Here is a 12,593-nt window from a genome sequence, read left to right as displayed (position 1 = left end):
GTAAATCTGAAAGTCTCATCAGCTGGTATTCCTCACTTGGCTAACAATAAACCTCACTAGCAAAAATCAATGTTGAAATATGTTCAGTTTTGTATTAAAAAAGCAGATTTTTGATTTAGAATTAAAGACATTATGCTTTCAGAAAATCACCATATAAATTTAACCGTATTACTTTTTAAATGCTGTTGTGACTGTGTATAGTGGAAAAAATGCATATGCATTGGTTAGGCTGATTATCTTCTGCTAATAAGCACTAAGCACCTTGTTGTGGGAGTACTACATGGCAGGGATTCACATAATCATCATTAGCTTTCTCAGCAGTGCACTGCCACCCAGTAGCGCATTTCCAGGTAAATGAGCCAACCTGTGAAGCTGAATCTGGTGACCAGCCTATGTACTTCAAACTGACTTTGAACTGAGACCCTTGAAAGTCACGATGCAACATGAAATTGATAAGTCTACAGTTGCAGAATTGCTTCGAGCCTTGCTATCTTCGAACAGCTTGGATTCAAATATAATGCCAGGAAGGCTTCACTTCCACAGCTATCAATTACCATCCTGTATTGTGTTTCAGATGACTTCATGGATCCTCATCTAATATGCTCCTTTGCAAGAACATGAATCTAAGAATACAAAAGACTATCTCCAGTCAAAAAATAAACAGAGATATCCACACACCAAAGTTGAAAGTGGCTCATAGATCCTTTATAAATGAAAAGACTGATATTTGGCAAGTTTTGTTATTGCTGTGTACACTTGTCATCATAAAGGAAATTCTCAATGCAAATTCTAAAGTATCAAAGACTCATATTTCTTAAATTTTGAAAGTCATCACATTTTATTTAATACCTATTAAAAGATCAAAATAATAATTGGTATTAAATAGTTACTGCATCTTTCTGATAAAAGACAAAATCTGAAAAGAACTACAAATCTTTTGAGCAAATTTAAAAATATGGATGCAGACATTCAGCAAATTGCAGTTCATCCATCTTAAGAGATCTCAGTAACAGTATCTAAATATCTAAATTATCTTGCACCGCCAGAAGTGCTGGAGGAATTCAGTGGGCCAGGCAGCATCTATGGAGAGAAATGGACAGTTGACATTTTAAGTTGAGATGAACTTTCTTGATGCAAAACACTGACTGGCTATTTCTCTCCACAGATGCTGCCTGACTCACGGAGATCTTCCAGCGCTTTTTGTGTTGCTCCAGAGTCCAGCATCTTCAGTCCCTAGTGCTCCATCTAAATTCTCTCCAACGACTGCAAAGGCATTTTGTGTCTGTAACATTAATAGAAAAGCTATTCCACCTAACCATCACTCTGACTGAACAGGGAAGTTCAATGAAATTTATCTCCAAAAACAGAATGAACCTACATCAATCCGATTCATTATTCTCTATGTCTCATTCATTTAGGGGAGCTGAGCACATCTCTAACTATACTGAAAAAAGTGGTAGAGATTGAATATCTTCAGCCACTGCAGTCTTTCTAGTTAAGATAATCCCAGTCCTATGCAAACTGGTTAATTCCAGAATTTAGATTCAATGAATGAACTGTAATATACACTCAGTAGTCCCTTTATTCAATACCACCTATACCTAAGTAGCCACTGAGTGTATATTCTTGGTCTTCTGCTGCTGTAGCCCTTCCACTTCAAGGTTTGACATATTGTCCATTCAGAGATGCTCTTGGCACACCACTGTTGTAATGTGCGGTTACTTGAGTTATTGTCACCTTCCCATCAGCTTAAACCAGTCTAACCATTCTCCTCTGACTTTTCTCATTGCTCACTGGATATCTATTGTTTTTCACACCATTCTCTGTAAACCGTATCACATCAACAATCATTCCACAGTCAAATTTCTTTCCTATTCTGATATTTGGGCTGAACAACAACTGAAACTCTTGACCATGTCAGTTTGCTTTTATGCACTGAGTTGCTGCCACGATTGGCTAATTCGATGTCTGCATTAATGAGCAGGTGGGTGTACCCAAAAACGTGGCCACTGAGTGTATTTTTTTTTCAGGATGAGCTGCTACATGGAGAGGAACCTGTAGTTGCATAAAGGTGAAAGCATTGGCATTGACTTACTTATGCTGCAACTCAACACACAATTCACAAGCTGCAATGTTTAGTCAAACTAACTAGAACAGTTGATGATCCAGCAACTCCAGCAAAGGACAGAGGATGAACAAAAAGGGAAATGAAAATTGAGTACCACAAGGAAGACAGGGTGGGGAGTGAAAGTGACAACAGAATTTAATGCAACCAGAGTTTAACTGGAAGTACTAATCAGAAGACTGGCTGCAGTGCAGTGTCCTTTATAATTTACATCTGATTCAAATACCACTGAGCACAAAGACCTAGACTGATATATAAATGCAATACAAGGGAGCACTCGTCCTATCGGAGATGTCATCTTTCAGATAAGAAGATCAACTGAGAGCCAATGTTTGTTCCTTAACCAAGACTATGAGGGAAGTTGGCTGAGTAATTTCACATTGCTGTTTATGAAGGTTGGCTGTGTGCATTCTAACTGTGACTGGCCACAAGAGAAGTGAGGGTAGGGTTTCTTGTGGTCAGCGGCTAACCTCCTCATAACCCAAGGACACCAACTGCAAGACATATTTGAATATGACTGAATACACCACTTGCCTGAGCGAGTACAGTTTTAACACCATCTAGGTCAAAACAGCCAAATTGTTTAATGCACCATCCTAAATGTTCATTCCCCCACCACCGGCAAAGTGTGTGTCATTTACAAAATACACTGCAGTTATGAGCCCCAGGACAGCAATGCCCAATACTGTGACTAGGTCAACGGGGGCAGAGGATCTCCACCACTTACAGGTTACCCTCAAAGTCACACGCTATCCTGATTTAGAAATACATCTTTGCTGGGTCTGAATCCTGCAACTCCTTTCTCAACAGCACTGTGGGAGATGTTTCATCAGGAAAACTGCAGCTGCCTAAGGAGGCAATCACCACCCAACAAGAAGTAATTCAAGCTGGACTTACCATCAATGTCCATATCCCAAAATAGAATCTAAAAGTTCATTCAAAAATACTTCATTAACTCTAAAGGAGTTTTGAAAATGCTACAATTATAATATTTTATTTCTATTATTTTCATACCTGCAGAACCTGATGATATTTGGTGGGGGGAGAGTTGGAAATTGAATGAGATAAAGATCACATCTGATATATTGAGTAGAAAATAACTATAATCATTTATTTCTGGTTTTTGTCTAATACAGTACATCAAGGTCAGAGGATGCAAGTTCCAATCCTATATTCTGCCAGGTCGATCACAAGACAAACATTAGTTAATTCCCTGCATTCTCCAACTCTGAATTATTGTCTCCACCAATACTTATACCTAACTTTCACAAATTCCACCGTGCCCTCAGACATTTAATACTGTGGCAAGGTTTACCCCCATGTCCCATGGCTATTACGTAGTGGCAGCCCTTGCTCTCTTCCACTTGAACTGAAAGATGTCACAGTCTGTCAATCCTTCAATGCTCTCCTGAGGTGCAAGGAGAATGGGCTGCATTCTACAACTGGGCAGTGTGATGACGTGTTCTGTCCATGCACTAGGGTTTGGATTGTCTAGCATCTTTCATTTGTGGAGCAGATGGTAAATTATGCCTGACTCCTGTGGATCCTGTTGAAGGCTATCCCCTGCCTTCAAGGAAGGTCAAAGCCTGGGAGCTCTTTTGATCTGTGGTACAATGTGTGTTCCCTGCACTGGAAAAGTTGCACATTACTACATCTTTCGTGCAGGTCTGTGCTGTGTGCAGAAGTTGGCTGCAGTTTTCCCCAGAATGACTGAGGTAATTTCAAAAACTGGAAAATAATCTAACCAGGAACGCAGTTGATAATTATTTTAAATAAAACTATTAGAGATTGCTTTCAGCTTCTGAATGTGCTAAAACATTACAAAGTTGATGTAATATTTCTTTGCTCCACACACTTCAAGTAGATGCTCAACACCCACATGCTAACACCCTTTGCCACAGCCTACTAAAACTAATAATACCAATTTCATGCCACTATTATTTTCATGTGTACTAAGTTACCAGTGAATGCTTTTATTAGCTTGCCATCTATACGAATCAGACAAATTCAATCTGCAAAATTTCAGGTTTCTCTCTCCACAGATGCCGTCTGATCCAATGAGTATTTTTAGTATTTTTTCTTTGTTTTTCAGAATCCCAGCATTCTTAACGTCTTGTCGTAAACGTTAACTGCTTTTTATTTCAAATATCTTTACAAATTATGGTAGTCTGTACCAATACAATGCACTACTTTTGCAAAGATTTGCAAATATTAGACTGATTGTGAAAGGACAGTGGATAATACAGAAGATTCCCAGATGTGCACAGCATAAAGTTCATCTCTTGTGTAATCCATATTCATACCCTGTCTTGGTCTCTCCCCGTAGCTTTCATCTTCAGATGTTTGTCTGCTTTGGTATATATTAATAGTGTATTCAGCCCTCAGTATAAATAAAGCACAAATCAAGAAAACCCTCTCAAGAATGCAAACAGATCTCTAAATGCATTGATCACTGAATCAACAAGCCTGTTTGTTTTTAGTACATGTTTCATTAATTTAAAAGTTAATTAGTTTGCTGATTCCTGCACTAAATTCTATACTTGTGGATCCATAATGTATATGCGATTAAATTACTGGTCAACCAACTTGTTAAATCTATTCTGTAATTATAATATTTTTCCTAAAATTCTGCTTATTCATATTCTATGTTTATGACATATTGCAGAGATTGTAGAAAACAATCAAGATACGTAACATCACTGAAATAGTGTTGCTGAAGTCACTGTTTCAAGACCTTCAGGACAAACTGAATTACCGATTTCTGCAAGCTCAAAATACCACACTGCCATAAATCATACCTTTCAAAGCCATAGTTTTCTCAATTTTAATCACAGGTCATTAATTATGGAGATAAGCTGGCAGACTTGTGGGGTTTTTATTGCCAGATGAGGAATTTCAGGTTCAAATCTTGAGGTCACAACTTCAGAACCATATTCAATTTTTATTTTAATTGTAAGACATTAACCTTTATTTCCCATGTTAAAACTATTTAGTTATTTATTTTCAGACCATTTTCTTCACGTACTTAAATAACTGTTACTATTTAATCAGGACAAGAACTTTGGTATCATTCTGTTCATTAAAAATATACTTCTGCTTCAGGTTAAGAAAACTCTTAATTTTATATTTCTTATTCCTTTCATATCTTCTTATGCCTCTCATTTAAAATCCTATCATTTTTCCCATCGTGCAAAGAGCCCACATTCCTCGATTTTAAGTTCCTGAATATCACTCTTAATCTTTTCCCAACAGGTAACCTTTCTTTCAGATGCATAGGTGCTGAGTTCTGCAACCCCAACACCAATCCCTTCAAATGCTCTGCTCTTTTTAAAACGTTTCCTCACACTCACCTGTTTGTCCAAGATGTTCTCATAGCCCCTCATTGCTCAATGTCAAATAGTGCATGATAACACATCCTGAGAAATGTCTTTGAAACTTGTAGCAACACTGAAAGCATTACATAAATGCCTGTTGATGTTGTAGAAAGGCTTGTTTTGTAATGTAACAATGCAGCATTGTAAGAGTGACATTCAGAAAGGCCACACCACTAAATTAAATCACTCAATAACATTGATGCAGCGCCTCAGTACAGCCCACAATTGGCAGAAAAACAGAAAGAACATACGGTTTTCTGAAAAGCCCATTTTTAAACAGATACCAAATTATGCATTTTTTCTTTTGTTGCTACAAAACATGGATGTATAATTTAGCTGTAGCAAGATATATATATATACATACATAGTAATCCAATCCACTGCAAAGTTCAATGCAAACCTTCTGCAAATCTTTACAGTGCGTTTTGAGAAAACATCACAGCCGCTCTGTTGATTTGGGCTACTTGAAGTTTTCTGCTTCACTGAGGATAGCCCCCTTTTTAACCCATAACAGTCACACTGCTTTGTATGATCTGGGCATACCACGATGCGCTTTTTTCAATGAATGGATGATCTGCAACCCATCTGTTGATATGCGATTATCATGGCAGATTTTCAGCAAAATGTTACTTAATTTACATTCTTACTGTCAATTGCGTAAGGCTATCATGGGCAACCTGCGAGTGGAGTCAGAAGGTATGGGCGAGATCCTGAATGAGTACTTTTCATTGGTGTTCACAGAAGAAACCAGCCAAAGGGTTGGGAAAGTCTAGTGCAGGAGGTTCCCATAGACAAAGAGGAGATACTCAATGTATTGGCAGGCTTAAAAGTGAATAAATCTCCAGGACCACATGAGATTTATCACAGGATGCTACGGCAAGCAAGAGAACAGATTGCCAGGCCTCTGGCTAAGATTTTTAAGTGAAGTACTAAATAACTGGAAGGCAACAAATGTAGTCACCTTTTTTTTGGAAGAGCCGCAGGGAAAAGTCTAGTGACCAAAAATCTGTGAGCCTAACACCAGCGGCAAGAAAGAATAATTCTGAGGGAGACAATTAATGGCCACCTGAAAAGAGATGTCTAATCTGATATCCAAGCTGGCTTTGTCAAGGGAAGATCCCGTCTGACAAATATGTGTGAATTCCTTGAAGAACTAACTAAATGTTTCAATGGGGAGAGAGTAGTTGATGTGATTTACATGGACTTTATTAAAGTCTTTGTCAAATACAATACAGTATTGAATTATGTTGTTTATAATGCATTTGAGTGATTTGGATGTGAGAGGCATGATCAATATGTTTGTGGGTGACATGGAAATTGGCAGAGTAGTTGACAATGTCAAGGGCAGTCCTGGCATGAAAGAGATATCAATGTTTTGTTGAAATGGGATGAGAAATGGCAAGTGGAATATAAATCAGACAAACATGAGGTGCTGTATTTCTGGAAGTACTAATGAGACAAGGCCATACACTATGAAGAGAAGGGACTTGAAGCACTAAGGAATAGAAGGACCTTGAAATATATCCACAGACAGGTAAATAAAATGTTTAGGAAGACATATGACGTACTAGTTGTCACACACACAAAATGCTGGAGGAACTCAGCAGTCCAGGCAGCATCTGTGGAAAAGAGTACAGTTGACATTTCAGGCCAACCTTTCAGCAGGACTGGAGAAAAAAAGATCATCTTTTTTTCCTCCAGTCCTGCTGAAGGGTCTCATCTGCCAGCATCTGCAGAGTTTCTCTGTGACATACTACTTAAACCATAAGACACAGCAGCAGAATTAGGACATCTGGCCCATCAAGTCTGCTCCGCCATTCAATCATGGCTGATCCTTTTTTCTATCTCCTCCTCAACCTCAGTTCCTGGCCTTCTCCCCATAACCTTTGATGCCATGTCCAAGGACCTATCAATCTCTGCCTTAAATATACCCAACAACCTGGCTTCCACAGCTGCATGTAGCAGCAAATTCCACAAATGCACCACCCTTTGGCTAAAGAAATTTCTTTGCATCTCTGTTTTAAATGGATGCCCCTCTCTCCTGAGGCTGTGCCCTCTTGTCCTAGATTCTCCCACCATGGGAAACATCCTTTCCACATCTACTCTGTCTAGGCCTTTCAACATTCAAAAGTTTTCAATGAGATCCCCCGTCATCTTTCTGAATCCAGCGAGTACAGACCCAGAGCCATCAAACGTTCCTCGTAGATAACCCTTTCATTCCTGGAATCATCTTTGTGAACATTCTCTGGACCCTCTGCAATGTCAGCACATCTTTTCTAAGATGAGGGGCCAAAACTGTTCACAATACTCAAGGTGAGGCCTCACCAGTGCGTTATAAAGCCTCAGCATCACATCCTTTCTCTTGTATTCTTGACCTCTGGAAATGAATGCTAACATGGCATTTGCCTTCCTCACCACCGACTCAACCTGCAAGTTAACCTTCAGGGAGTTCTGCACAAGGACTCTCAAGTCTCTTTGCATCTCAGATTCCTGGATTTTCTCCCCATTTAGAAAATAGTCCACACATTTATTTCTACTACCAAAGTGCATGACCATGAATTTTCCAACATTGTATTTCATTTGTCACTTTCTTGCCCATTCACCAAATCTGTCTCAGTCCTTCTGCATCCTACCTGTTTCCTCAACACTACCTGTCCCTCCACCAGTCTTTGTATCATCTGCAATCCTGGCAACAAAGCCATCTATTCCATCATCTAAATCATTTATATACAGCATAAAAAGAAGTGGTCCCAGCACCGACCTCTGTGGAACACCATTAGACACTGGCAGCCAAACAGAAAAGGATCCTTTTATGTCCTTTGCTGTCTCCTACCAATCAGCCAATACTCCAAACATGTTAGTAACTTTCCTGCAATATCACAGGCTCTTAACTTGGTAAGCAGCCTCATGTGCAGCACCTTGTCAAAGTCCTCCTGGAAGCCCAAATATACAGCATCCACTACATCCCCTTTATCTATCCTACTTGTAATTTCCTCAAAAAATTCCAACAGGTTCGTCAGGCAGGATTTTCCCTGAAGGAAACCACGCTGACTTCGTACTATCTTGTCTTGTGTCACCAAGTACTCCATCACCTCATCCTTAGCAATTGACTCCAACATCATTCCTACCACTGTGGTCAGGTTAACTGGTCTATAATTTCCTTTCTGCTGCCTTTCTCCTTTCTTAAAGAGTGGAATAACGTTTGCAATTTTCCAGTCCTCTGGCACTATATCAGAGTCCAATGATTTTTGAAAGATCATTTTTAATGCCACCACAATCTCTATCCTCTTTCAAAACCCTAGGGTGCTGTTCATCTGGTCCAGGTGACTTAGGTCTTTCAGCCTATCAGTTGGGGCAGTAAATGCAAAAAGAAGGATGGAAAGTTTGGACTTTATAAAAATTTGCCCAGATCTCAGCTGAAGTACTGCAGGCAGTTCCGCTCATCACACCATGTGAAGGATGTGATAGCACTTAGGGAGTGTGCAGGGAGGAATCACTAGGGCATGGCCTGGGATGAAGCATTCAGTTATGAGAAGAGACTAGCAAAGCTAGGTCTGTTCCTCCCAGACCGGAGGCGGTTAAGAGGTACATCAAATTATGATGGTATAGGCAGGGTAGGGCACAGGAGATTTTGATAAAACTGAAGAATGTAGATTTAGAGTAAAAGAGGGAAGACATTTAAAGAGGGCAATGAGAGAGGCTTTCTTCATCAAGGGTGGGGAAGTACCTCTAATGCACCACCCAAGGGAGAGGATGGATCTGGATGATTCAGTACATGCAAGAAGAGTCTAGATGAATACTGAGTCACTCAGGTGTCGAAGGCTGTGGACCGACTGCAGCGATGCAAGTAATATCAAGGCTGCCCAATGTTAGTATGGACAGGTTGGGCTGAATAGCCTGTTTCCCTGCTGTTCAATTCTGTGACTCTAATCTTAGTTCAACAGCCTCATACAGACAAGTTAATCCTCAAGGTAGGTTGCAGTTTTTCCAACTGACTTTTTATCCCAGCAAAGATCACTTGTAATCGGGACAAAATCAAGGCTGGACAACTTCAATTAAACTCTAAGCTTTCAGTTAGTGTTGATCTTTTATATTAAAAAAGTCAGCACATTTGGCTGAAATTCTGTGGCTGTGACCACAAATGGCTCAAGAAAACAATAAATATTACTCAGACAAGCACATAAACAATCTGCAGTTTCTTTGTAGGAAATAAACTTCTAAATACTAACTATTTTTGACTAACAATAAATATATGTTCATTTTATGTTGGATTTGATGGTGAATTTGGTCCTGCAGTCATCAAATTCAACCCATTTTATAAGTACCAGAGGGAAAACAGCACCTCTGCCGTTGGAAAGTGTTTTGCACTCAAGAGTTAACGTCAGGACCAGAATGCAACACAACCACAATATTAATTATTTGTTTCTCATATTAGCCTGATTATAAAAGGAGGAGGGGAGGGGGAACAATCAAAAATATATATTGCTCAAGAAGTATCTTAACTGTGATTGTAGCAAAAGAACACTACTATTGCTCCTTGCTCTATTTTGTGCTCTTTTAATGTGAAATGTAGCACAGGGAAAAGAGGTAAAAACACAACAAACACCCAGGAGGTGAAGCACCAGACCACAATGTAAACATAGTGACAAGTCATCTGATGCAAGTTCCAAACTGGGGCTCATCCTACAAGACATTACCACACATAAGAAGGCTTTTGAGAAAGAATATATGCCCGTGCAATAGACTCGCCTGCGCATAATCAGATCCATGGGGTTATTCAGAACAAATCAGACTGGATGAGTTAAATGAGTACAGAGTGGCAATAACCGACATATCTGTCATCAGGGTGCTGCTGAGGAGCTGCTTCATGTTTCCCTTCAGATACGGCAAAATTGACATGAGAGTTGGGGGGAGGGGCTGTGATGGAGAGAAACAGCCAAAGCTCAGAGGTTCAGTCAGGAATAGGGAGTATCAGAAATTTTGGACCTGGTAGTGAGGGAGGGGTGGGTAAGGTGCCAGGTAATTAGAGATCCGAGAATACTTGCATCAGTGGGGAACAGAACCATGCCCTTGCTAACCATTTTGCCCGTCTACACTCATCCCATCTGCCCACATTGAAGTCCTTCTTCCATGCCTAATCAAGAGCCTGTCCAAATGTCTGTCAAGTGTAGAGATGGTATCTGACTGCATGATCTCCTGCGGAAGCAAGTTCCAGACATCAATTGGTCCGCTTCCCTCACATCACCTTTGAAATTCCCCCGTCTCACCCTAAAACTATGGCCTCAGTTTGTCTCTGATATTCCAACCAGATTCTAACTATCCACCCTCTCTATACTTAACATTATTTTATGCAGCTCTATCAGTTCACCCCTCAATCCCCTTTGCTCCGGGGAAAAGAAGCCCTACCTAACCAAACTTCCCCTGTAACTAAAGGCCTTCAATCCTGGCAACAGCCTGATGAATCTTCTCTGCACTCTTTCCAGTAGAAGAACTGATGGTAGCCAGAACTGCCCTCAGTAGTCTGTGTGTGTTCTCACCAGTGTTTGTAAATTGTGGAAGGAATTGGAGGTTGGGTCCTTCTTCTGGCTAGGGGGTGGGGAAATAGGGAGTTGACGGGAGTACAACTAGCCATGGGACATGTGAGGTGTGCTAGAATCAGAGCAAACAAATAGTCAAGGAGTTGAAAGCTGTGTAGTAGGGTTGTATGGAGGATTTGCGGGGGGGGAGGGGGGGAAGGCAGGTGACAAACATAGACTTGGTATCATTTGTGGGGATCCCTAAGGATAGAGGGGTAAGTAATGGTATATTTCACAGTTCCAGCCCAGCACTGGGCAAGGGAAACCTGAAGATCCCAAAACAATATGGACTGATCTTACTAACAGCATCCAGTAGCTATGTCTAGGGACTAGGGTTTGATCCTGACCTCAAGTTCTGTCTGTGTGGCCTCTGCACATTGCCCTTGTGGCCAAGTAGCTTTCTACTAGAGGCTTTGGTTTCCATCCACATCCCAAAGATATGCAGGTAGATGAATTGGTTGCTGTAAATGATCACCAGTTGAGGAGAATGGCAAAAAAAATTCAAAAGGAAGCTGATGAACACGTGTGAGAGGAACTAAATCACAAGATTATAGGATAAGAAGATGGGAGTGGGACTGATGGGATTGTTTTATTAGAAGCCTCACATGGACCGGATGGGCTGAATGGCCTGTTCTATAAATAAACAAAATAGCAAAAGCTGCACTGGGACTGATGTCACTTGACACTGAAATTGGCAAGTAGTTCAGGAGGTGTTCAATGAATTTCCAGAATGAATTGAAATGAGCAAGAAATAGTCATTATCATATTTCACACTGGGAAAAGCCCACTTCCAATCACACTTCACTACAACAAACAGCAGGACACCATCAAATCTTTGCCCCATTACTTCAAAATCACAGGAATGAAGGGGCAGGTGCAGAATAAGCAGCCTTCCCACACAAGAGTCGCAACTGAAAACAGACAAGCTCGAGATGAGAAACAACAGAAATGTCCACAGCAGTTGGATCTCTGATGCAGGCTTCACTTCCAACTGTGCAAGGGGAAAGAAAATGACAGAGATCTAAAGATAGGTTTGCATGTCCCCAGACACCTTCTGCTATAGCCTTAGAATAAGTTTAATGGGAGTATGTGCAGGGGCCAGAGCAACAGAAGGAAATAGATAACAGGTGATCCTATAAAGTGAGTACATTTAATGGCAATCCTGGACTTACCCTCAGCATTAGCATGTAGTAAGAAGCACAGGAACACAACCAGTGGCCTGATTTTATGCATCATCCGACAGCTTGGCACCAGCAGTCTTTGCCAGCCTCGTTCTCACTGTCTTACAAGCTGCTGCAAGTAAGTGCAGTCGGAAACTATTGATGTGTGTTCAGAACCTGAAAAACACAGAAAAATAAAGAGAGATGAAAAAGAGAATCAGACACTACTTCCAAAATTCAGTCACAGTTCTGGGCATTTAACTATTTAAATCCAGTTATTCACCCAAGCACACAGGAAGCATTGCCCTTAATGCCACAAGAACAGTTATATGGACATTATACCAGGTAAAGCATCACT

The 12,593-nt window shown here is 40.4% G+C and overlaps 1 protein-coding gene across 13 annotated transcripts in view; it reads right to left on the bottom strand.

The window, feature by feature from the left end:
• The window catches only part of LOC134347072 (receptor-type tyrosine-protein phosphatase delta-like), a 2,469,925-nt gene that overhangs the window by 473,637 nt on the left and 1,983,695 nt on the right, over positions 1-12,593 (bottom strand). For all 13 annotated transcript variants that reach the window (XM_063049175.1, XM_063049163.1, XM_063049170.1 and 10 more), the window contains one exon: positions 12,248-12,412. In XM_063049175.1, coding sequence (XP_062905245.1) covers positions 12,248-12,311 — 64 coding nt within the window. In that variant the 5' untranslated portion in view covers positions 12,312-12,412. The remainder of the gene's footprint in view (positions 1-12,247; positions 12,413-12,593) is intronic.

Source organism: Mobula hypostoma, chromosome 5 (assembly GCF_963921235.1).
Source record: "Mobula hypostoma chromosome 5, sMobHyp1.1, whole genome shotgun sequence".
Classification (NCBI taxonomy): Eukaryota; Metazoa; Chordata; class Chondrichthyes; order Myliobatiformes; family Myliobatidae; genus Mobula; species Mobula hypostoma.
This window is presented reverse-complemented; position numbering and strand designations above follow the sequence as displayed.